The sequence below is a fragment of the Pelmatolapia mariae genome, linkage group LG13 (assembly GCF_036321145.2).
Source record: "Pelmatolapia mariae isolate MD_Pm_ZW linkage group LG13, Pm_UMD_F_2, whole genome shotgun sequence".
Taxonomy (NCBI): domain Eukaryota; kingdom Metazoa; phylum Chordata; class Actinopteri; order Cichliformes; family Cichlidae; genus Pelmatolapia; species Pelmatolapia mariae.
The window spans coordinates 1,409,503-1,436,216 of NC_086238.1; the positions used below are offsets into that span (position 1 = coordinate 1,409,503).

Consider the following 26,714-nt stretch of genomic DNA (forward strand, 5'->3'; position numbering starts at 1 on the left):
AGTACAATGTATACTTTATTGTATTAGTGTATTTTAAGAATAAATAAATAATGTTTAAATTGATGGTGAATGTATCTCATGTGGCTCAATGGAACGTTTGTTTAAATCAAAGTCAGTTGACCTGTGTTAAAAAGCCATTAGCTGATCGTGTGTGTGTGTGTGTGTGTGTGTGTGTGTGTGTGTTGGACATCTTTTTCTGACGTGGTTTAACACTACCCAACTGTCTGTTTCAAACCAGGTCTAAACAAAGAAGGCAGGTTTCTTTTTAGCACTCAGTATAATTAATCCATCCCTCCCTTACAAAAGGGTCCCTACCCCTGCTTTTCTCCGGCCCGTCCCATTGGCATTTTAGGGCAGAGAGATTCAGCAGGACCCCCGGGCACCTTCCTGCCCTGACCCCTGCCCCCCCACCAGGGGAGCATCTGTGGATCGATCCAGGGCCAGCTGGCACCAGGGAGAGAGAGGCAGGACTGGTAGTCTAAGATGAGGTCTGCTCCAACACAGATACTCTTCTTGAATGGAATTTATAAAAAAAAAAAGAGGCACTGTGGGTAGTTTCAGGTTTGCATGCTCTTATTTATTTATTTTTTTTAAGAACAGCCTGAATTTTTGAGTTAAATAGATTCCAAGTAGAAGCTTAACCTTGATCTCTGTTGATGCACTGTAGTTGTAAAAAGATGCAACTAGGGGGCAGCATGCAGCCATCACCCCTCCCTCCTTTACATCCTCTGCCTATGCCCGTCTTCTTCTCCTACTCCTGCTGTGCTTCCTCTGCACACACACATTTAGTCCTCCTCCTGGCTCAGGAAAAGAGCATATTGATAGTTCTATCCTCTCTGTAATAAATTAAACTTCTACATTGTCCTCCCTTTTCATTTTACACATTGTCACAACCTCCTAGTCCCTCTAATCCCAGTTACCCCCTCCACTTCCCCGCTCACCATCACCTTTTCTCACACACACATTGATTGACAAGTAGCATCTGGGGAAATGGAGCACATTCCCATTGTTTGCTGCCACTACTCAAATCTGTTGAAATGGTTATTCCATTCTTCCGTCAGAGTATTTGCATATCCTTAAGTATTTCCTATTTTCCCCACCTCCCCTTTCTCCCCATCCTCCTTTTTGCTAAATCCCCTCTTCTTAAGTGTTTAGTGCATTTGGAAAATTCATTCATAAAGTATCTGCATGCGCTATTAGCTTAGTATAATAGCCAGGGTGTAATCTGCAGAGAGATAAGAGGTGGGAAGAGAGTGCTTTTTTTATTTTTTATTTCCTCATCTTCTTCCTGTCCTGATGGGGCTGCTCTGTGGACAATCACTGTGCCGATGATATGTCATTATGTTCTCCAGCCAATGCGACAAGGCTCAAATGTCAAGAGGAAATGTCAAGAGGCCTTGCTAGTCAGTCTGTTGGATTCTTCTGTAGTTTTTATTTATTTATTGGTCTGAGAGAGGCGTGAGGTACTAAGGCGGAGGCAAAGAGGGAGAGAGATGGAAGGATAGGATGGTTCGTAGCGATGTAGTGTTGAATATCGACAGGAGATGGAGAAATGGAAAGGTGGAATAGAGGCTAGAGATACAGATTCAGATCAGCTGTTTTCACTCCTTAGCAAGGATGTATACAAACTGGGTTCACACAGTCTTTGGCTCTGCTCTACTGTACTGCTACCACATGCCAGCTGCTTTAGCCTCAGCAGTGTCAAACTTAGTTTCACACTGTTTAAGGCCACACCGAGAAATGACAATGGCATTAAGGGCCAGACATTTATAATGTACTGATAATCTTGAATTTCATTGAAAATACCACGCTCATATAGCCTTTTTATAGACCGTTTTGCCCACTTACACCCTTATTAATGTATTCTGATTACAGAAAACGACTGCAACTCACAACAATTTTTTTTCACAAGCTGGTTCTTGCACATTTCTACAAGTCTTATTGTGTTTAATTGGGCCAAGCATCCACCCATCATCCATCCAGGTGAGAGTCACAGAGGCAGTAGTCTAAGAAGCAATCTGCAGACCTCCCTCTCCTCCAGCCTGTCCTGGTTCTGCCCCCAGGGTCTCCTTCTTTTGGATTTGCCCAAAACACCTCATCTAAGAAGCATCCAGGTGGCATCTTAGTCAAACGCCTGAACCACCTCAACTGGCCCCTTTTGACTTGGAAGAGTAGCAGCTCTGAATAACTCAGCTCTTCACCATCTGTGTAAGGTTGAGCCCAGACACTCATTTATACCACTTGTATCCATGACCTTGTTTTTTTGGAGACCACCAGAGCTTATTTGGCCATAGCTGAGGACAGGAATAAGACCAACGACTAAATCAACAGGTTTGCCTATATGTTTAGCTTTCTCTTCACACAGCAGACCAGTACAGGCCAACCCATCTGCCAGTCTGCTGCTGCAATTCTTTATTCATCCTCTACACTAAAAACATATTTCCAACCCAGAATGAGTACTTCACTCTTTCCCAGCTCATCCCAGACCACTCAAGTGGAGGTTTCCCTTTGATGGAGTCAGCAGAACCGTCTGAAAAAGAACCATCATCTGAAAAGACATAGGCTCTCTCACCTCAGAGTAGTCTGTCTCGAGCATCAACTTATTTGTTTTATTATTAGTTATCAAATTTGTTAGCTTGTAGGTAAAATATAATTTGACTTGTGCAAAGTTCATATAAGGTCGTGAAGGCTTGGATTGTCTACTTCAGTGTTTATTGTATCCACTTCTTCAGTATTTCCGGCCACAGTTATTTGCAGTTTGAGTATCACATGTTGGTTCTCGTATGGTTGGCCTGTAACACTTTTAATCTCTATTTGGAGCTTACATAGTTTCTCTCTATATTACCAAAAGCTTTACCACTCTGTACTGATACAAATTCTGTGTGTGTGAGTGTGAGAGTGTGTGTGAATACCCTGCAGTCCTCAGCGATAAGGCTGAGATTGAGTTTTCCCCACAGAGCCATAGCGTCCAAGGAGTGTGTGTGTATGTGTTTGTGTGTGAAGACATCAGGAAACAGGCAATGTAAAGAGCTTGTATCGCTTTATCTAGCCTATCCGCCAGAGTGTATGTGTATATGTATATGTGCTCTCAGACTGGTGTAGTGTGAAAGGGAGCTTGCTGGTTTGCTTTGTTCGGTATTGTGCGCACGAGAGGATGAATCCTCAGGGCTCGATTCACAGCTGAGACAAGTAGGTATTTTTCTGTGGTATAGTTGGATGCAGCTTTTAGACAGCCATGCAGTGAAATGGAGACAAAAAGCGAGAGCAGGCGAAACCAGGCATTTTAAAAAGAAAAGAGAACATGTGCCGTACTGCTGCCTGCTGCTTTCATTCTGGCTGGCCTGTGAAGGGACGTGTGAGACAGGTTGGTTTTGGTGCTAAGATCAGTGCCTTCTCCCATGCAAATAGGGAAAAAAAACATTTAACCAGGAAACACATTACAAACACAGAATCAGTTAAAAGATAGGAGGCACAAGAGAACCGAGAGGGGCATGGTATGTCAGTGGTATCAACACAGCAAGGAGGTGAACCAGCCTGATATTCACTGACAGCATGGTGCTTCCATAGCAGGCAAAACCCATCAGTTTTTGTTGGAGGGAGGGCAGACAAAAGGCTGGAACATCCCCAACTGTTTAGTTTCCATATCTAGCAGTCAGTGACAAGGCTTTCCGGCAGTTCTTATTTTTAACACACGGTCCTCTGGTGAGCAGCTTGCATCCACGCACACACACACGCAGGGCCATGTCACTGATTGTATAACTCTTATCACCTGGTCTGTGGCATATTCCCAAATTCCAATTTGACTGCTAGCCCCTGGCCCAGAGCCCATCTCTGAAAAGAAGTACAGCAAAAATGGCTTCAGCGCGGACCTTTGATAGGAAATATCAGGAAGGATTTTACAGTAGAATTCACAACGAGGAATTCAGGAGGGACCCACTTCTAGCTTCTTCTGGATTTATATAAACCTGACACTGTGATGAGCCATCAGTTTAACCCTCTCCCAGCACTTTATGAAAGTTTCAAAACAATTAAAAAACAATTAAACTCAACTTTTTTTTTTCTTTCTTAAATTCTGTCTGTCCACAGGAGTCTCCATCAGGGCGGAGGAAGGCCTTGGCCACTAGCAGTATAAACATGAAACAATACGCCAGCCCGATGCCCACACAGACAGATGTCAAGCTGAAGTTTAAGCCCCTGTCCAAGAAGGTGGTGTCGGCCACGCTGCAGTTCTCCCTCTCCTGCATTTTCCTCCGCGAGGGAAAGGCCACGTAAGTTTTCGTCTTCTTATAATATGACCCACATCCTTCTGAAGTGGTTACACGTTGCGATATTCAGCAGTGTTCTAAGTTGTTTGAAACCCTCACTAGTTATAACATTAAGTCTGATGCATGTAGGAATAATACCTATCAAATTGGGCCCAAAACCCATGTTCACGTCTTCCTTGTTCTGTTGCCTTTGCTGGTGTTGAGTTAATCGGTGTGTCGTTTCATTGTATGTTTCAAAAGTAATTTAAGCAAGCACATATTGAGATCGTCATGTTAAATTTTGTTGCAGGCTGTCTTTAATCACAAGACGGTTACAGCAGTCTACTTTGAATGTCTCACACTAATGACTGATTGGAGCCACAGATATCCACATGACTCTTTCACAATACACAATACTCTTTCACAATAAATTAATTTTGGACAGTCTGGCTTCATTAGGCTCTAATTTAGAGTCTAGTGATGAAGAGACTTTTTTATCCACTGAAGGGTATGAAAGGATATTAAAAAAAAAAAGTAATAAAGTTGCCAAGTTTGCAGCAAAGATGACAAGTAAAGCTGTTGATAATCCCTGCTGTGAGTAAGAGAGTAGCCATTTGTAGTAATTTGTTTTACCCTTTGCAGACCAGTAACAGATGCTTGGTATAAAAGTCTAGCTAATACCCTTTTTATGTCACTTCTAACCAGAGGTGACTGAAAATCTAAATTTTCTTTGTTAGTCTGTTAGAGGGTGAAATTTTGCTGTTTGTTCCATTTATCGGTTTAAATTATAGGTACACACAGACACACACACACGAAGACACTTGTCAATCATTTTAAGATATTGAACCATCTTTCATTTGAAGACATGCTTTCAGTGAGTGTTTTCTGTTTGTTATTCATTTTAATTTGATGGCAGCAACTTTCATTTAAAGATACCCATCCCCACACACACAAACACATATACACTGAGCATGAGCAAAGCGGCGAGGCCTTTGTTGTGTCGCGGATGGCGGGTCGATGGCGCGTAACCCTTGTTAACCCTTCGGGGAATGATGTCGACCACACACAAACAAACTCCATCACAGCAGTTCAAATGAGCCCATGGGCCTGGGAAACACCAAACACAAAGAACAGAGAGGAGAATACAGCGATTATGATGGAGTGGTGGTATCGAGGGACTGTGGGGAGGGGGGCGCACAGAGGACTACATAAAATACAAGAAGTGATGTAGAAATGCATCAGTGGGGCAGAGGCTGGAGTCAAAACCAAGCTTTGAAGAAGCTTTAAAATGTGAGGGAGGGGTGTTAAAGTTTTAGGTGTAAAAATGGTCATCTAGAGTGAAGAAATGATTGAAAGAGATGGATTCTAAATGTATGTGGGGTGTTTAGGTTAAATTGTGCTATCTGTCTTGAAGTTTTTCAGCTGCATGTAAACATGTATTTCTCTATCTATGTGTATACATTGTTTTGTTTTTTGTTTTTTGACTGGTGGGGTCCAGTGATGAGGACATGCAGAGCCTGGCCAGCCTGATGAGCATGAAACAGGCCGACATTGGCAACCTGGATGACTTTGAAGAGGAGAATGAGGAGGATGAGGAGAACAGGGTCAACCAGGAGGAGAAAGCTGCTAAGATCACAGGTAAAACACTGGAGAAGCACTTTTTTATTTGGCTTTGTAAGATCACAGATTTATCTGCTGAAAGTCATTGAAGTTGCTTTTGGTCATTTGATCCCCAAAACGCCCGAAATTTCCCAGACTTCCTGAAGAATAAGCGCAGGACCCACGCTTCATTTGGGGCATTTACTTTGCTTCTTGGTTTCTTAGTTTTCCCCAATTTATGCTTCTGTGTGTGTGTGTGTGTGTGTGTGTGTGTGTGTGTGTGTGTGTGTGTGTGTGTGTGTGTTTCCACAAATACAAAAGTGAGAGTTTGTAAATTCATGAGCTTTATTTGCCGTGTATTGTCTGCTTCAGGGCGTTTTCTGTTGCTTTGACTTTCCCACATCCTTGTTACCCCTCGTTCCCCTCGTCTTGTATTGGTCGCACTGGCAGACTGACGGTGGCTTGGCTCCTTCCTTACATACATGATTCATTCTACGGTCGCATGTACGGGCCGCGCTGCTTCCTGCTTTGCTTAATCCAACTTTTCAAAGCGCCACCTCTTCATGTTAAGCTTCATGCTTTCTCTCCTTTCTTTTTCATGCTCTTCATCTCATTTATATGTATACGCATTGAGCGCCTACAGCTACGCTTCACTAGCACACATCTCGGAATCAAAGGACGGGCCGGGCTGCCAAAACTCACTGCTATCATATTCTTGCCTGAATGGTACCTCCAGAGCAAGCCAGCAAGCAGCCCCAGCAATACTAACACTAGGCTAACCAACGCATACGCTGTAAAACACATGTTCTCTTTTGTCTTTTTATATGCTGTATGTAAATTATGAAACCTCAATAAACCTCTCTATGTATGTGTGTGTGTGTGTGTGTGTGTGTGTGTGTGTGTGTGTGTGTGTGTGTGTGTGTGTGTGTGTGTGTGTGTGTGTGTGTGTGTGTGTGTGTGTGTGTGTGTGTGTACGGGTTCGTACTATCCTGGTGGGGACCAAAATCGGACTTTTACTATCCTGGTGGGGACTTTCTGCACCGTGGGGACCAAAATCCAGGTCCCCTCGGGGTTGAAAGCAATTTTCACACTCAAAATGCGGTTTTACTGTCAGGGTTACAATTAGGTTATGGTTAGGTTTAGGGTAAGGGTTAGGGTTAGGCATTCATTTTTAATGGTTAGGGTAAGGGGCTAGGGAAAGCATTATGTCAATGGGATGTCCCCACGAGGATAGCAAACCAGACATACGTGTGTATGTGTGTGTGTGTGTGTTTATATAGGGTTGTTAGTCACTGTTCAGTTTTACCTCTTTACTTATCAATCTGGAACCTGAAGCTCTGGAGGCGTGTCAGAAATGTTATTTTAAAGTAGATATATAAAGTTTTTTTCTTTTTAGCTTTTGGCTCTGTGCATGCATTTAGCACTGCAGTGCTGATGCAGTGTTTCCCACAGAACACGGTTTCCTCTGCAAATATTTTACAACTGAGCAATAGTGAGTCTCTACTCCTGGAGATAAATGTCTACCCCATCTTGGATGGCAGTGAGTGATGGCAGTTGTTGTTCTGCTCTGGAGCCTTCAGGAGTTTGACATGTTGGTACATGAACCAGTTCTCCATATGCTGCCAGCTCTGGTTACAGTGAGAAAGAAAGACTTACTTACTTAGACCAGCTGGAGTCTAAGACACAGGGTAGAGCATGTTCAACCCCAGGAGAAGAGACTGTAGAAATGGCTGAATGATATCCACCTCCAAGTGTACACTTTACAGAGAGTCTTTGGGAACACCACAGTCTGCTTGTTCGGTGATGATACAATAGTGCTCTTTCCCAGTCCAAGCTTCTCCAGCGTTGCTCTGTCCTTTTTAATGTGCTGCAGTGCTTCAATTCTTGTTTTTGGATCCGACCCCCCAAAAAACTTTTAACCCTTCAGAAAAGATTCTGGTGTTGAGATTAAGTTTAGTATCAGGACAAATCTGGACTGTTTTCAACTATCAGTAATTTCCCAGTGCTTTGTTTGTTTTTGGGAACTGAAGGAGTGTTTGGACCTGGATATGGCTACTGATATGAAACGTAGCAAACAACTAGTTGCCCAGCAAAGTTTGAGTAACACAAGACAGGACGAACTAGCTATTTATCATTAACAGGCAGTCATAAATATACTTGATTGAGGTGGCCTGCCCAGGTAAAGTTGTGTGGGAAACACTGCCTTTGGCTGTTAATACTATAAAGTTGTGAACTTTATAGTGTAGACCTTACCAGCTAAATGGTTGATCGCAGTGCTATTACTACTAACTAAAGCATGCACATTCACACTAGTGTTCCTCTTTACTAATCTGTTTGTACTTGCAGACTTGTTAGTGATAGAACTGATGATAATATAAACCAAACCAACAGTCTGCACTCAGTTATTGTGCAGTGTAATGTGCGGTGTGGATGTGTGTGGACATTCTGGATGGTGTGTGTTATTTTTGCCTTGTTCACTGCTTTTCTTCCTCCCTCCCTTCCTGTATGGACCTGTCGTTTGCAGAGATAGTAAACCAGTTGAATGCCCTCAGCTGCTTACATGGGGATGATGATGATGATGATGGTGGTGTTCCCAAGCGAGCACGCAAAGCAACAGCTAAGCCTGCTGCTTCCTCCCAAGGTCTTTTTTCACCTTTCTTTCACCCCTTTTCATCCCGCGATTCTTCTTTTATTGTCTTGTGAACATTGTGTTGCCTCTTCCTACCCCTCAGTGTCACGGTTTATATCTACATATTTATTTATTTTTCCTTCCATAATGTTCTGTCTCCCCCTCTTCCTCTCTCTCTTTGGCTCTACCCTCCCTTATCCCTTGATCCTTCGTGACATTGGTATTGTAGTCGTGTTGTGGTCGTGTGGTACGATTTATCTTCAATCATGTGGTGACGTGCAGTACGTGGTGTTGTGAACACATCAGTTGGTGTTCATCCTTTTGGTTCCTATTGTTTCTATTATTTGACAATGTGACCTTTCCCACTCTTTTACTGCAATTGGTAGTGAACCAAACCAGGTAAAAAGAAAAAGAGAAGAAAAGAAAGATCCCCTTTTTTTCCTCTTTCAGGTCAAAGCAATATTTGTGTTTTCAAAATAGAATTAAGTATATTTATTTTAAATTGAGAATATTTAGCCTCTGATATTCTCACGCGATCTTAAGCTAGATAAAAAAAATTTTTTTAAAAAGTTCGACCAATCTGTCTATAAAAACAGAAAACCTGTAGTTAATTTAAATTTGGCCGCTTTACCCTACATGCTCGTCTCCTTTTGCACTTCTAAGTCAGGTTTAGTGAAGATAGTTGTTTGGCCCCTGGGTCATACCACCAGTGATGTTTCACACCTTGGCTAAATTTAAATAAAGTGTTTTGTTTTTCTTTTTTGCAAGGGCAGAGTTGTAAAACTTTTTCATCTTATTAAAAATCGCATAAATAAGGGCTTTCCCAGATTGTCTCCTGTGGGCAAATAACTCCAGTCACTGGTTCAACTGGAAATTACATCCTGTTGGCTAACAGTAATATACAACAAACATAGCTTTGTACTCTCAAGGTTTTCTGAGTTTATTTGGGGTCTTCCAACATTCTTCTGTTTGGATAGGAGTAGTCACAAACCCTCTCACAGATTTAAACACACTCTTGGACATGTGCACTTATCATGGCCTAAAATTGGCCATGAATGTTGTCAGTTAAGTGCTGTTCCTCTTATCAGCCATCACCACTTCACATAGCCACACTACATATAGACCCAGGACACGTAGCTCACAGCACAGTTTTTCTTTATACTAGTTCAGATTTTCATGTTTCTCAGCAACATTTCTTGGCATCTACCTCAGGCACATTTACACTCTTTTCAAACTGACCCACACCCTGGCAGCATGCAATTGAACTACAGTGAGTATAGTGAAGATAAAGTACACAAGTACCCCCTCCAGCTGGGAACTCCATAGCAACACCATGCTTTCGCCACAGTCTCCCACAGTAACCCTCCATACCACACAAAATTTCCCAGAATGCCACTGTTGTATATGCTCTGAAGAAGGATGAAATGGTTGAGGAACAAAGGCGTTTAGGCAGTGCTCCCCAGCAAGCGGGATTTCTTATCCAAGACTGAATGGTTCACTCCGAAGTGCAGATTTTGGTGCATTTGGCTTTGTGGCTGTTTGTTCATTGCATTTTGTTGTGTAGCTGTTTTGACTCTGTAGTTTAATTTAAAATGACTTTTTATTGAACTCTTTGGCAACAGAGCTGATTAACAAGCTGAACTTCCTGGAAGACGAGGATCAGGATACGGCTCCCGCCATGAACAACAATCCTTTTGATGAGCCCGATGTCGACCTTCATCCCAACCATCTCAACCCATTTGATGATCCTGATGAGGAAGGTATGTGCAGCTCTGCCAGCTTCTGAAGAAAATGCACTCAACTTTATTTTAATATATAATAATTGTAAAAACTTGTATAACGTGACTGGCTTTGGTTGCAATCTTCTTGGTGTTGCTTTAGGAAAAGTCTTTGGGATGATGAGCAGTGTGGTTTTAAGGTTCTGATGTGCAGATACCATGAATGTGTATAATCCTCTGTAACTGTATCAGGCTTCAATGCTTTCAGTCAGACACCTAAACCAATATTTTTGTCTGACCACTTGAGTGGACAGGTATTTGTTTTTGAGTGTCACGCTCTCACACACATAAAAGCACACCTTTGCTGCCTATTTGCTTACTTAAGATGTCTTTGATCTGATCTTCAACCTTAAATCCTGGATTTTACTTTCTCAAGTGCATATTTTTACTTATGTACATGTGTCCTTTAATGTCCTTATCATCTTCAACAAAGGTTTACTTATTTTGGGGACGATGCAGTTGCTGTTTTAATTCAGTAATGGCTGTGTGTAGGATTTCGTTGTCTTATGTTGGCAATGAAGGCAGCATGAAGCATATGTGCAGGCACCACCCAGGAGCCCACACAGGGGACCTGGATCCTTAAAATGTTGAAATAAACTAAATATTATCCACACAGAATATGAAAAGTCAAATAGGCAGTTAACCTTCTAGGAGCTGGCATCCACATATGTGGACATCACATTTTGGGTTGTCTAGACCACAATACTAAATTTTGCTGTACAAGAGCCTGATATCCTCTTCTCAGAAACTACATCAGGTAAAAAGATAATTCTTTGTTTTTACATTCATCAGGTCCCAATCAGCCCAAATAGCAAAGAGAAATAAAAATGCATGCCATGAAAGAGTTCCAGTCTTAGTAGGTTAAGGCACATTTATTTTGTTTCTCTCTGCTGTCTATCTCTCATGTCAAGTCTAGGAGTAACATGATTTGTACATGCTGTCAATGCTTTCCGTCCTCTGTCAGAGCCCCCTGCCCAGCCGGTCCTACGGCAGCGGGCTGACGACAGTTCCTTTTATGACCACGACTCCTCAAATCCGTTCAACGAGCCAGATGAGCCAGAGACACAAGCATGTCCGGGGAACCCCTTTGATGAGCCTGACCAGGACACAGACCCTCAGCCAGATCCAGAACCTCCCAAACCCAGGCAGAGGAAAGGTGTCCGGCCCGTTGACATGAGCAAGTACCTGTATGCGGACACTTCTCACAATGAGGAGGAGCTCGACAAGTAAGATTTTGTTATTCATTGGACAATTGTTTCCTCAGTGTATTTACAGTCCTATAACAAATGAAAAACAATGGTCTTTTTTTTTTTTCTTTTTTTTTTTTTTTTTTGCATGTGATGACACAGTAACTTTGAATTATGAGGCGTGAACATGCTGTTAAGTAAAGAGCATGCACCTTATCCTGTGCTATTTTTCTTTTTTTATTTATAACCAAGTGCATTGCTTTCTAACTCAGTTTGTATATGAAAGATGGAGGTAGACAAAGTGACGAAGCTGTAAGCTTTACTGCAAACTGGATATGTGAGGAGTGGACTTTACTGTGAAACCAAGGGAATGGCTAAGGGCTTGTGATTAACAAGTCTTTGAGCATGCCTGGGTTTAGCTTCCTTTTTGATTCTAATAGTGACCATTCGATTACAAAATCAATTTCATTTTTTATTGACCCGAGACCAGTGATTGAGCTTATAAACTGACTGGGAAAGTGTCTACTGTGCTGAAAAAGTGACTATAGGGCCATTTTCCCATGGACTGTTACACCACTGGAAATTGTTGTGCAATCAGAAGAGTCGCCCCCTGGTGGCAAGTAGAAAGCATGTAGATTTAAGGGTTTCAGATCACTAGCCTCAAGTGGCCATTGGAGGAATTGCACTTTTCTTCATAAGTAGCGACACTTAAAGCGCTCTGTTACGTTCTCGATTACTGCTGGCAGCCCGAGTCCTGCAGCTCCCCCTCCTTCTAGAGGGGCACTTGTAGGCACAGCTCCCCCCTACCAAACAGGGCAAAGTGACGAGGCAGCTCTTTCAACAGGAACAAGGGCCCTGTTGTTTCACTGCATTCTTTAACCTTGTCTCCCTCTTCAGTCTTTCCACCCGTCCTCCCCATCCTCTCCCTCCCATCAACTTGTTGCCCCATACTTTCCCTCTTTCTCCTTCACTTCCTCATAGACTCTGCTCATTTTTATTTCACCTTGGAGCTCCTTTACGCCTGCTCCCCACCCCCACCCTCCCATTCCCTCTTCCTTGTTCCTGTTCTGCATCATTTCGGTTCATCAGTGCTGTCAGCTACTTTGTAAAGAAGAAAATATAAAGATGCTTCTATCTCTTGTTGAATTTAAAGATATGATGAATGTGGCAACGGAGGTGTTTTTTTGGTTATTTGTTTACTTTTTTTGGTATATGCTGCATTTTTAAAATTTTTCATTTTAGTTAAGTTTGGTGGCTGTGTTGTTCAACCCTTACTTATAAATATTTAATCTCAGTGGAACTTCCTGAAATTAAAGAAATGAACAAGAGAAAATTTAGTCATTGAACGCAGCATAAAAAGGTAGCATGTTGTGTATGTGTGAATCTCAGTTTTTACTGAAATGTTAGGCTATTTTATACTTAATAGGCTGTGTCACCTTCTCTAAAAGCTCTATATAGACTTTATCTTGTGATAGTAAAGGTTGCCAACCTTTAGGGGTTGAATCTTAGCTTCACACTGATGTGGGGATCCTTCTGAAGTGTTCCCATCAGTGAACTGTTTCACCAATAGTGTGTGACCATCTCCACAAGAGCAGCCGTGCCCAAATTGTCAATGTAAACCCCTTTTGGCCACTGAGCGAAGCCGTCACACAGACAGGCGTATGTTTCACTCCTCTCAGCTGTCCAAAGACAGACAGGAATTGACTGGTGTGTTTCTTTTTCTCTGTCTCTTACATCAGGAGCAGCTCACTGCAGAATAGAAAGTTCAAGAGGGCAGCGCAGTGTTTTGACTGCAGCCCTTTCACATGTCTTTTAGCCAGCGATGGTCTGTTAGAGCTTCTCTATAGACCTGCCTCCTTTTCTTTTCTTCACTTCCCTCCTTTTTTTTCCCCCTTCTATCACTTTGCAGTAAGACACTGAGTACCTCCAACCTTCTCTTTCAGAGATACCCAGTCAATCAGTTTTTCCTCTCACCCCCTCCTCCTCCTCCATCCAATTCTCTTGTTTGTTTAGGACTGCTTGTTGCATGTTGAGTGAATGTCTTAAGGCCGTGCCCCTGCTTTCATTGCCACCAGCATGCCTGTGTATTGATAACACTGTGGTATGTGTATGTGTGTGTGTTTTGGTGCGTGCTTGTGCGTGTGTGTAATGTAGTCGTGCTCTGGCCTGTCTGTCAGTAGTCCACCTTGGGTAGTGAGGATATGAGGTCACACAGTCCTGACCTCAGTGCACCTGCATCTTCTATTAACTTACCACTTTCTGTGTGCTGTTCATTGTGCTGCACCATACCTTTGTTTCCCTATTAATTAATTTATAGTTAGATCCAAGGATGTCTTTAAAAGGTCCTAATGGTTATTATAGGTCATTATAAACAAAATGTTTAATGATTAGGCAAAATATATGCATATTTTCTAATATTTTCTTGTGTTCGACAACCTAATTTTACAAGATAAAAAATTAGGTTTTATATCTTATATAGCTTATATATCTGTCTTTGAGATGGTTTATGTTAACTTTATTGGCATTTTGGAGACTGCCTTTTATGCTTGTGTTGCTGCTTTTTATTGTATAGCCCTGAATCACATGTAAAGGTTTGAAGGACTTCATAGGGAGAAGAGCACATTAAAAACATGAGAAAAAACAATAAAGTCACTAACATATTAAAATTCAAAAATGGACAAGAAAACAAAAAAGAAAATATTCATAAACTTGTATTTAAAAATGAGAATAGGAATATTTTATATCTGCTCTAAATGTGGCTGAACAGTTAATGTGGCCATTATCAGTGCTTTTTTTCCAATTCAGTTCAGATTTATTTATATAGCGCCAATTCACAACAACACAACAACGACCAAGATCACAGTATGCCATGTAAGCAACAGTGGGGAGGAAGAAATCCCCTTTTAACAGGAAAAAATCTCCAGCAGCGCTATCCTCCACCCTCCAGTATCCCCAGTTCTGCTCGTTGAAGAATATTGTGTGTCTGTTGGTTTAGCTTTTTTAATTTATTTTTAAGATCAGGGGGATCTTAAAGTGCGAGTCGGGATATAACTGTAATATTTAAGACTTTATATACAAGTATGAATATTTTAAATCAATTCTGTAGGATCGTCAAAAACAGTGTAGCTCTGTTGTTCTGAATAAGCTCCAGCCTAGTGAAATACTGTTTTACAGCTCATTCTTTTTACAAATTCGATGGATAAATTACATCAATCTCTCTTTTCCCTTTTTTCCAAGATCCAACCCATTCTACGAGCCAAGGACATCGAGCCCTGTGCAGCAGGATGCTGGTGGCCCCTCACCTGATGTGGCCAGCAGCCAGAAGAGGAGGGCTCCCCCACCCCCGGGCACCAGCCCTGGGCTCGGCCCCAGTTTACCACCCCACAAACCCACATCTGGCCCTGATGGGGAGAGAGCCCAGCCCGTTGGGCCCAGCCCAGTGGCAGCAATGATAGGGAGAGAGCTGGCCTCCTCTTCCCCCAAGGTACGCAGTCCTTGCTGGAATGTAATAAACTTGATTTATCCCCATGTGATGCATGTGAAAAATACAGAAAGAAATGCACTGTGGCTGTGTCTGCAGTGTATCTGGTGCTTAATGAAGAATCATTGCTTTCTATTTTGATAAATATACCTTTTAAAATAAAGCAAATGTATTTATTTGGGTATTCTTCACTGTAACATGAATGCACAATTTAAGATTTTGATTTTAACTTTGATCTCATCAACTACTTGTCGGCTTCGCAGACTCTTAAGTTCATTTAATTACATTCAATTCAAATCTCTGAGCTTGAACCCCAAAATTCAACAGATCTCATGTCTACTTCCTGTCATTCACTCTAGCTCGTCCGTGCAGCATGTTTTATTATAAGTGAGTGAGTTGAAGCATTTTGAATGTGTTGTGTGTGTATGTGTGTGTTTGCAGTAGTGTGTCCACATCCAGTGGTCCTTACATTAGCTTTTTTTCCGCCTGCACAGTCTCATCTCCTGCACCATTCTTTATGCTCATGAAACTCCCCAGCTCCTCATTTGAATATAGGTATTTGTTTATTGGGGTGTTTTCATATGTTTATTTATTTATTTAAATTAGGTAAATCATGGCTGGGTCTAATTAAATGGCTGATGGTCACACACACTCACGGCAGGAGTCAGACCACTGGTGGGGAATGATTGGCTGGGGGTGTGGGGATGAGTGGGGGTTAAAATTGTGAGTGTGTATGTGTGTGTGTGTGTGTGTGTGTGTGTGTAGGGGCTCAATGAGCCTGTGTAGGGCTTAAACACAGGGGGCTTAACTACAGCAGAGCGATCACAAGGGGGTGTTGACCCCCTGTGCCCACGCACACACATACACGCAAACACAGTACAGTTAGTCATACACACACGTAGACACACACAGGTCCCTCCTCCCCATGCAGCTGGCTAGCTGACTGTTTTAGTGTAGCTGGGCGGTGATGCTGGCCGTCCATGTAATTATGGCACAGTGCCTTTATCACCCAGCTGCAGTTGCCTGTGACCATGGGTGAGGGGGCCTAAACCACTTTAATTACCCAAAGCCAGTGGCCTGTGGTGGGCCACACTTCGCCAAGAGATGCCCCTGCCTCTGGAGCTTGGTGTGGAGGGGGCAAGGTGGGGTGTAGAGAATGAATTGTGACTGAAGAGGAGGGGTGAAATGAAGAATATGCTGAGGATAGTGAAGGGTTATAAGACGACAGAAAAGAGAGGGAACATTTCCAGGGAATTGTGGAGAGAGAGAGCGTGAGAGAGATGGGATGTTCACAGTAAACAAGGATAGGCCTACAGGGTTTGTTGACATATACAGCTAGTGTGAATAGGGTTTTTTTCCCTCTTATTCACACCCAGCACCATGGTACACACCACAGCCTACACATGGGCTGTGAGATGACCTTTGAATGTATGAAGTCAGGGAGGATTAAGAGGAGACATCCCCACTATGAGAGGCCACGACGAAACCAACACATCATAACGCTAGGAACGTGCACAGAGTGTAAATGTATGCATGTACCTGTTCTTATAGTTTCCAGTGTGCCCAAGGCTCAGTTCTGTGAATATGTACTCGGGCAGTTATAACCTTCCCTCAAAACACAACTAACCCCCGCCTCTCCCATACAAGGCGTCTACTCTTCATTTATATTTATTTTACCAATGTGGGCAAATTGTGTGTAGGGCTGAGATAAACACACACACAGAATTCAGTTTAATCTCACAATGTGAATAGAAATTGATATCCAGAAAGCCACCATATTCAGTTCTACATTTACAAACCTGCCCTGAAGGGTTAGAATGAGTTTTTCTTTTTTTTTCTTTTTTTAAAATGAAATCTTGTCTTTGGTAACCGAAAGAGATTAGCTTGTCTCGTTTCACCATTACATTTAATTCACTGCAGCAGAGGAACAAGCTTTAAATGGCTGGTCACTCAACAAATAGAAAACGAGTTTAAGGGTCAGCGCCTCGAGCAATGCTTCGGTGAAGATATTTCATAAACCTGTAAAAACCAAGCAAGAGTTCTAACAGGAAAATACAAGGCAACTACAGTCATGGAGAAAGATGTAGCTTTTTCATGTTTGTGTTCACTCCAACAGATTTAGGATTAAACTTTTTCTTGGATGCAGTTTCATCCTCCTTGTCATTGCATTAAAACCAGCCACTTCAGTGCCAGCCTGTGGAAAATCAGGACATCTACATGACATATGGTGTTCGCCCACTTATTCTATACACAGGTATTACACATATTGATTGGATTTACATTAAGAATATTATAAGCTCGGTGCTCTGGATTTTTGCCAGTGAAACACATGGGCTGGCACTAACTCAAGTTCTTATGTAGATTCAGATCTAAATGCAGCGTCTACAGAGGTTCCAGAAGCTTTTGTTTTGTTGCTCATGATGACTGGTGGACAGTAGGTCCCAACAAAACCCTGCTATATACTGAGGAGGATATGCAGATAGCACCTTTCTGAACAATATATTAGGACTTGGAGTATGTATTAATCATTTTTAAACATGATTGAAAAAGGAGGTCTTTGCCTCAATGATTAATTAAAGGTACCTTACTTCAGGTGATGTTTGTGTTTGAGGAAATGTGAAGGTAGGTCATACCTTGGCAGCGGTGGCTGAGGACATACAGTGGGACATCTGTCAATGAGAAGGTCGATGGTTTGATGCCAGGCTCCTCTAGTCTGCATGCTCAAGTATTGCTGGGCAAGATACTGAAACCTTAATGCTCCTATCAGAGTGTTAATGTGTGAATTTTAGCTTAAAAGCGCTTCTAGGAATCGGTGAATAAGGCTTGTGGAAAGAAAGTACTTGAAATGTAGCTACACTTCTCAGTGTTTGGCTCTCTCCACCGTTGTTATTGATGCCAGATTCAGACTACATGATAATAGCTTGGTTGTGGCCAAAACCATGGGCGTCTTAAATGACAGCGCATCATTTTCTCGTGTATACTGTGTCGTAACTGAAACTTCATCCAGGATGTCTTATGATGTCCAGACAGAAAGACCAACATGTCATGTATGCACAGTTGTAAAGTTGTACATATGACTGCATATGAGTCCGGTTTTTACCATGTTGAAAGTTTATATGCACTTGTCATTAGGTCTGAATGCTTAGATGGCTGTTGCGATTTTGACAGAGAAGTGACCGGGCTTGTTCTTTGACACATGAAGCCGACGCATTAAGATATCGTGAAAATAATGGAAAGGAGAGCATGTCTGAAAGGGGCTTTAGATGCTTCACAGCTCCCATACCAATATGTGATTCCATTGTCCCGTCTAGAGATCCTGAAGTGCGTCAAGTTTAAAGTGTAGCATCTGTGAAGGAGCTGGAAGGATGAAAACATCTGTGGGATTAATTTAAATGAACAGAGGGAGTTCCTGTTGGGCGGGCTGTGAGCTCTGTCTGGTCTGATTCAGTCCATCTCTTTTCCCTCGCTGTAACTCAGTGATCCTCTGCTCCTCCTTTTGTTTCATCTCCATCTCTATTCTGTAGTCAGAGCGCTCTACACTTAGATGCTCTGATCTTTGGATTTTCATCAAGTTTCCGCTTCGTGACTTATTTGCCTTATTTTCATATAAAGAAAAGTTGGAGGTTGGATTATGCGTGTGGGCAGAAGTTTGAAAGAAAAAGTTCTGTGTTATCTTAATATTTGCCAAAGAATCTTGGAAACAGTAAGGAATTTTCAACTTTGTGGTTTATCTGTCAATACATTACATCCTGGAACTGGTGTGGGTTTGCTTTTCAAAAACTTTTTTTCAGCTGTTCCTTTATTGTATACTGTGTGAATATCACCTGTTTCTTTGTATGTCGAGTAATATTTCAAGCATAATCTTACATGAAATCTTTACCACTTTTCCCTTTATTAATTTTTGTTATAAGCACACTCACATTAGACACTAGAGGAATGTTTTCTTTCTCCCCTTCATTTGAAGGGCTTCAGTGATTACCCACATTAGTCGAAGGGATCAAATTAAATAGAGTTTTGCAGGTTGTAAGAGCTCCTGTGCCGGGGGGGGAAGGAAGAGGCCAGAGCTCTCCTTCCTCTCCCACATGTTTTCACAGCCCCTCCTCCTGTTCAGACTACCTCCAAATTGAAATTAGAATAAATTAACATTATTTAATTGAGTTCGCAGAAGGCTGCGATATTTCTTAATTAGCTTTCACCGAGGTTCGCGGCAGGAGAGGACCACATCCGTGCTGTGGAGTGTTTCTGAGGTTACTGTGACGACTGAGGGATGTTTTTGGAGGACAGAGGGGAGCCCAAGAGACAAGGACAGTCATCTCTTGTCTTCTGATCTTTGCCCGTTGCAAGGTCTCTCGTCTTGTTATCATTACATCCAGTCCAAAGTTAATTCATCTTCTCTGATAAGTTTTGCAGACCTTTACACAAAGAAACTCAGATGGAGGACATAAAGAAAGTGGACTGGGTACGATGTTTTTAAGCAGCTACTGTAGATTTAAAAGCCTCCTTCATTATAGTTGGAGCTTAAATGTTAAACTAAATGCCTTGTTGACTGTTGTTCATTTAAAGCACACTTCCATCTAGGTTCATTTTTTGACATGTAAAGCTCTGCAAGATGGTGTCAGTAAACTCTTGTGGTAAGAGTTGTCCACACTCCACCTGAAGTGGCTCTATGCCCCACAGTTTGAGAACCACTGGGTTAAAAGTAAAAGATCAGGAGAGTGTTTTGTGTTTCTTAAATTTCAGAACTTGGCATCGCTATGAGCAAGGAAATGGGCATTGCGGTCCGTCTCTGAGACCAAAGCATTGAAGCCTCAGTGGCTCCCTTTGGCCACGCTGGCCTTTCCATAAGCTGTGTAATATTAGGAGAATAATCCTCGAGAGGAGTAAGGCTAAATAATTACGTCTCAGTGTCTACCTTTTCTCAGCGTGGACCCCTCCCCAAACTTTTTTTGCCGTCTCTGAGTGGTCTGTCATTGGATCTTGTGGGAGAGAGGAGACCCAGTTTCTTCTCTCAATCGGTGTAGGTCCAAGCATCAGGCTTCCTGTTGTTGCTTCAAGATGCAGGGCATCGCTGTCATCAAGTTAGTGGAAAGGTAGAAGACGATACCAACCTCTGGACGGTCTGCGGTCTCAGAAGTTTAAGGAAATATTTAATACGTATACTTTTGGCTGTTTGTTTAAATCATCACTAAATATTTTTGCATCAATTAAATGAGATCCAGTGGTGGTGAACAGTTCGAGCCATGTTTGAGGCACAGTTTTAATCCTGAAGTCTCACAGGGCACCAGGCATTTACACGTTTAATCATTTCAAGACAAACAAAAATATTAATATTACACACCCTTCCCATTTCAGTTTTACTCACTGGTAGCCATGAAGTGACAAGTGTGTGTGTGTGTGTTTGTTGTGTGTATTAATGTGCTGTCTTGTGTGTGTTGTGAGGGATATATTTTGATCCAGTTACTGTAATGCGGCTATCATTTTTCCACCTCTTCCTCTGTTGGGTGCATGTCGAGTTCACAAGTTAAGCACTGCGAAGAGCTCACTCTCTTCAATACCCGCGCCGACTGGTGTAAAAGGGCCTTCCGCAAAGCGCCGCTTGTAATCTGCCTTTGGTAAGTCCTCCTTAGTTTTATCTGCCAAGGATTACCTCACAAGCTGCAAGCAGGAGAGAACGAGGGAGACGCAGAGCAAGAGAGAGAGAAATGAAAAGCAAGTCAAACAGAAAACGATGAAGATGGAACAAAATGAAAACAAATCGCTGTGTAATCTCTGAAAGAAGGAGACCTGCTTTTGAGTTGAAGGGAAGTTTCCCTCGCCACTCATTTAGAGAGGGAATTGACTAATCCCTCCATGATTGATGTCTGCTATGAGAGGCTCTATGGCAGACTAATAGGGCTTATGAGGATGACCAGAAAGTCCTTTGTGTGTGTGTGTGTGTGTGTGTGTGTGTGCGTGTGTGTGTGTGTGCGTGTGTGCGTGTGTGTGTGTGTGTGCGCGTGTAGGAACCAAACCTTTTTGTCTTGTGTGTCCTTCTATCCAGTGGCCGTAGAGGCCAGGGGTTTGAATGACATAGCGGCCGAAGAAGGGGTAACTTTATCTTAATCTGGTCTTAATCTGCCCTGGTGCTCCAGGTGTGTGTGGGCTTAAACCTTGAAGGATCCTGGGTTTTGGGGTGAGGTTTAAGGGGGCTTCATCTGAGGAGATAGAAGTCCATGCACTTGAAAACTCCTTGGACCTCCAGAGGGTCTGAGACCCCCCGCACATTCCTGAAAACCGCACTCACTTAGTGAAGCTGAACCTTCTTCCCGTCATCTTTAAGTGGCCCTTCCTACATTTTAATTGAATTAAACCAACCGTTCTCCTTAATTTAAAAAAGACCTTGGAAGTATCTTATGAATTAGTCAGTGATTTCTCTTTCAAATTGTGCGGGTGTGTTCAAGTGTGTGTACATGCACACACGTGCACTCTTGTGTCTGTGTTTGAGGAAAAGAGAGTGAGTGTAGAAATGATAAGGCTTTAATTGCCTCTTCCTAAAGCCCTCCAGCCCCCCTCTTTCGGCCTATTATAGTATGCAGGTGTGTGCTTTTATGTGCTATAGGAAATACTAAGTGGCATTTCCAGTGCTCAACTCTCACATCACCTGGTGGCATCCTTCTCAGTTTGTATTTGAGCTCTCACAGACCTCCTTGGACCTCAGCAGGAGTTGATGCATAAATCCAGTCCTTCGGGTACAGTTTGGACCCTTTGAAATGTTGGTTTGGTCTTTTTGTGTTATGAGAGTTAGTAGAAAGTTGCAATTAGTTATGGCTGAAATGTTCCTCATATACAGAGAGTTGAACTCCTTTATGGTCTCAATCATCATCTGTGATCAGCCCAGCCATGAACCTCACTCTAACCCTGTTCTAGCAAAATAGGGTTTGTTTGTTTATTTAATGGTTTTCCCAATTCTTGATAAACTATTTACTTGACACTATAAACTATGACTGTAACAGTTATAGTCAGTATTTCATGTTTAAAAAAACAAAAGTCAGAGAGGGCAAAAGGAATGACTGCTTACTTTTCAAATTAGTGGCTGCAGAAATGTCTGTCCATTAATTGGTCGATTGTGGGATTGATTACTGACATTCAGAAGAATAAAGCTGCTCAGAATCTCCATGTCTACTGAACCATGTCATGTTAAGCTGCGATCTAATAATTAGCATTTCAACATATAAACTATTAAATGCTAAAAATGAGAAATTGCTGAAGGTGGAGCCATCAGGGGCCTATAGTTGGGTGGTCGATGAGGTTAAAGTCAGGTGTTCAAGCACCACCCAGATGTATTATTGCCTTTTAGTCACTTAAATGTTCCATTCTTTCTCCAAACTTTTTCTCTTTCCGGTTGCTCCTGTCAGTCCTCCTCCAACACACCCATCCTCATTTTCTCTCTGTGTTGATGCATGTGTATTCTGATCAGGAGTCAAAGGGGTGACTTTGTAATTATGTTCATTTTAATTGGCTCTGCTATCACCCCTCTCATCACTCTGGAGCCCACGCTGCGCTGGACAATGGCAGTCTGTAGTGTCGGGGTTAAGCAACCGCTGCGTTAAGACACCCCCCCCCCCCCCAACACACACACTCCTCATATATATATATATATATATATATATATATATATATATATATATATATACACACACACACACGCACACACACAAACTGCCTCTTTACCTGCAGAACATAATTCCTAAAGTGGCCTCCTTAATGAGTTTTCCCTGCCCTGGCTTAGATTAATTGATAAATGGTGGTTTTATCAGCCCAGCTCATCTCTGAATCCATTGCACCACTAATTTGTTTGTTGAAGATGGCAGTTAAAGGAGATTAATACGGTATAGATTTATAAAAACAACATCCTCCTTCTTTTCCTCCCTCTGTTCTTTCTCCCAAACCTTGTTACTTATCTGAGAAGGTGGAGGAAGAGCATAAGATTTAGATGGATGTTAAGGTGCAGTTTTAATGTTGTTCACGAAGAAATCCTGCTGGAAAAAAATGGACTTTAGATTTAAAATCTAATTTTGGTCTCAGATGTGCTTTTTAGCTCTGAAAATATGTCTTTTGTTTGTAAGAAGTTAGAAGGTGAAGGTACTTTGAGGGCCTGTGACTCAGAAAATGTCTTCTGGTTTATAAAAAAGTACACACACACACGCACACACACATATATATGTGTGTGTGCACACACACATATATATGTGTGTGTGTATATAATATATATATCAGCTGAATGTGATGGGGTCAGGTGGCAGGATAAAAACCCAGTTACAAATAAACAGACAAACACTGTTTTAACAGATTTATCAAGTGGTTTGAATATTGAAGTGCGGCAGAGCCACAAGGACACGCCAATAATGCCAAACTGCATAAAAAAATTTTTAAATTAAAATCGATGTGCAAACTTACCTGTGCCTATTTTTTTCTAATTTGATCAACTCCAAGAGGGTAACAGTAGGAAAGTAGTTGTAGGTAGTCTTTGCTATAACCCTGTTCTGTGACTTCCTGCCTTCCAGAGCTGCTTCACCTGTGTTTTTCACAGGTCCTCTTAGACTTGCAGTCTCTTAAGTTTGTCTCCTTCACTGCTCAACCAAGTGCACAGTTGAAATGGCAGTTAAAACAGACTAATGCAATATAGATTTATAAAAGCACCCTCCCATTTTCTCCTCTTTCTCACAAACCTTATTTATTTATCTGAGGGAGATTAGGAGGCGATTAGAGCATTAGATGTGGGAGGACTTTGAATTTTTGCAAATCTGGATTTTAAAATGTACGTTTATGTGCATACATATGATTTCCACGCAAAGGCATGTCTTGGCCATACGTACCCATATACAGGACAACCATATACACTGATTTTGAGCAGTGTTTGAAGTGGCAACTGTGACAACTGTGAGGTTTCAATTTGAACTAGTGACAGTGTAATTTTATGAAATGGTGATTGAGGAGAAGGAAATGGCTCACCGGAATGGCTCAGGAGGAGTCTGAAATATCTTCTGTTAGATCAGTGTAACTTATGAAAGGAAGCAGATGGAGAAGGACTCAAAGAAATGGAGTGTAGGACATTTTTACCATCAGTGATGTTGTCTTGTTTTGTCCCCACTGCAGACAGCATCCTCACCGCACGCACTCGATCTCAAACCTACCCACCCTGCATGCCTTTTCCCCACAGCCAAAGCTAATTTGCAGAGGCGTGAGTGTGGGTAATGCTACTGCCGTTTCCATGACAAGCTAAAGCCAGCGCTTACACCGCATTATGCCCCTGTGTTACATGTTAGGCGAGCAAGCGGGCGGGTGGGCACACTGCAAGCTGGCACTGTCCCTCCCTCCATTTTATTTTCCTTTTTTTTTTTTTTTTTCAGTGAATGGTTTTCTTTCAATTTCAAAGCCTTGTCCTCTCCTGTACTCTTTTTTTTTTTTTTTTTTTTTTAAAGACAGCTTTGCATGGTTATGCCTGTGGAGCAAAATAGGCCTTGGAAGCGATACGGTCCTGGAAAAGGAAACCGCTTTTCCAGATTTTTGCATTTTACATCTCTGTAGCCAACTGCCGAAAGGCCCTCTGTCTTGGCCTGCAAGTGATGGAAAGCGTGAATCACCAGCAACCTCCCCCCATCGCCATCATGATGAGTTTATTTACATATTTCTTTACTTGGTGACAGTACACAAAGCTACAGTGCAAAAATTTGTTAAATAGCTATGAAAACTTGCTGAAGCAATTTCAGTGTGTCATAGATGGGCTGCGCTTCTGTTTCCACCTGTTCGTAAAATAAAGCCCAACTTAACTAAACAGCGTCTGAGCTCATACTCATACCTCTCTTTGGAAGGAGGCCCCCACCCCAGTCGATTACAAAGGTAATGAGACATACATTTCCTTTGTATGTTAATGTGTATTATTTTTCACGCTACATTCACTCTCCTCTCCTGTTCCACCCTTTTGCCCCCCATCCCCGACAAACCCCTCCTTCTCCCCAATCTCCTTATTGCCCCATCCACTTCACATCTCCATTTACATAATTGAACTTTTGATTGGACTTTGCTCCCTCCCCTCCGCTCTCACGCAGGCAGCGTTTGAAATCCGAAGCATAATTTCATGGGTAAGATGACGCGAGGTGATCGTTCTCTCTCTCTCTCTTTTTTCCGCTCCGTGTTTTTCCTAATGTGAAGACGTTGGACTTGGAAAGCTCAGATTAAACAAATTGCTTGTTTTGATTGAATGTGCAATTAAATAATTGAGCATGTGGGTATTTGGAGATGAGCCAATCAGATGAGGTTTTTCTGTAGCAGGATGGACAGGCCACTTAAGTGCACCAACCCTATCCTCTTAAATATGAGCAGGTATTAATTTTTTCCCCAAGTATGTGTATCTTGGATAAGAGGAGTGTGTTAGGCTACCATTTCTAAGATGTTGTTATCCATACAGTAAGTGTGTATGTCCCTGCTGTTTGCATGCATGTACAGTATGTGAGTCTCTATCCTTTAAAGTGTGTGTTTGTGTGTACTTTGCACTGTGTGTATATGTGTGTGCATGGACTTTCCTTTTCTTTTTTTCCCTTTTTTTTTTTTGCCTTAGGCTCCTTGAGCGGATTACAAGTTTTAAAGAGTATGAGATTCAACACCTCCTCAAATCTGACACTCTCTGACACTGCTTTGAAGCCTCGAAAGTGAGATTGGAAAGACACGGAAGCTCTTTTCTCTCCACAGAGTCGTGGGTTTATGTCATTGGGTTGAGCCCAGTTAAGTTTCCATTGAAGCGTCATGCCCCAGAGTGAGAGACAAAGCTGCCACTTTAAAATGTTTGACTTGTGTCTTTTTTATGACTCAGAAAGGCCAGTTTGGTGGCCTCTGTGTGCTTTAGTCCCCATGTTTAATGCCACGTGACTTTGTTTACATTTGTTGATCTTCGTTTGGGTACAGTTTAGTAGACTTTCTTTCAGATTTTTACCCTTGACTCTGCAATTCTCCACACTGTTAGTGGGGCAAAAGGTATAAGACTTGTCTACAATAAGCAATTAAAAGTTGCTTTATTAACTAAACTAACGACTGGAAGCAAAATCTTACCATCCACCCATTATCCTATGATTATCTGGAGTTTAGTCCCAGTGGCATCAAACTATTTAGGGTGTTCTAGATGTCCTCTCCCCTTTCACCATGACTATCCAGTTCAGACTGGAAGTTACCGTTGACCACTTCACAGGTCGTCTTACAGTCATTAAATAAGTAAGACCCTGAGAAACTTGAATTCCCTCACTTGGGACAGCCACTTTCCCCCAACCAAGAGGAAACTATCCACCTTTTTCTGGCAGAGAACCTCCAGCTTGGAGCTGCTGACTTTCATCCCAATAGTTTCACTACAAATCGCCACAGTGTGTGCTGAAGATCACGCTCCAATGAAGCCAACAAAGCCAACACCTACCAAAAACATGAATCACAAAATGTAACGTATTTCTACATCTAAAGACTGTTTTTGAGTCTTACAGATGTAAATTGTTGCTGTTCTGTTACAAAACCTCTACAGGTGAAGGTTTTTTGCATTTCCATTATAAATGGTAGATTTGATCAGTGTGTAAAAACTGAAATATATTTTATTTTCAGACTGTCCATCTGTTTTGTAAATAAGAAATTAATTTCACTAATGTTTTCTGGAAACTTTTTAAGAAGGTAGGGTAAGATGCATCTTTTCAACTTATGGTTTCAGCTTATCTCGAGTAGCTCAGTTGAACATTTTCTTTACTTTTGAATAAAGTGGAGAATTTGTATCTTTATTTATTT

At 41.9% G+C, this 26,714-nt stretch overlaps 1 protein-coding gene across 4 annotated transcripts in view; it reads left to right on the forward strand.

Annotated features, from left to right (window-relative positions):
- ehbp1 (EH domain binding protein 1) overlaps window positions 1-26,714 on the forward strand; it is a 161,762-nt gene that overhangs the window by 54,709 nt on the left and 80,339 nt on the right. For 2 of the 4 annotated variants that reach the window (XM_063492101.1, XM_063492103.1), the window contains exons 6-11: window positions 4,087-4,268; window positions 5,743-5,882; window positions 8,368-8,484; window positions 10,095-10,232; window positions 11,215-11,476; window positions 14,675-14,921. In XM_063492101.1, the coding sequence (XP_063348171.1) occupies window positions 4,087-4,268; window positions 5,743-5,882; window positions 8,368-8,484; window positions 10,095-10,232; window positions 11,215-11,476; window positions 14,675-14,921 (1,086 nt within the window). The remainder of the gene's footprint in view (window positions 1-4,086; window positions 4,269-5,742; window positions 5,883-8,367; window positions 8,485-10,094; window positions 10,233-11,214; window positions 11,477-14,674; window positions 14,922-26,714) is intronic. The other 2 variants (XM_063492102.1, XM_063492104.1) reach the window with 1 other exon arrangement.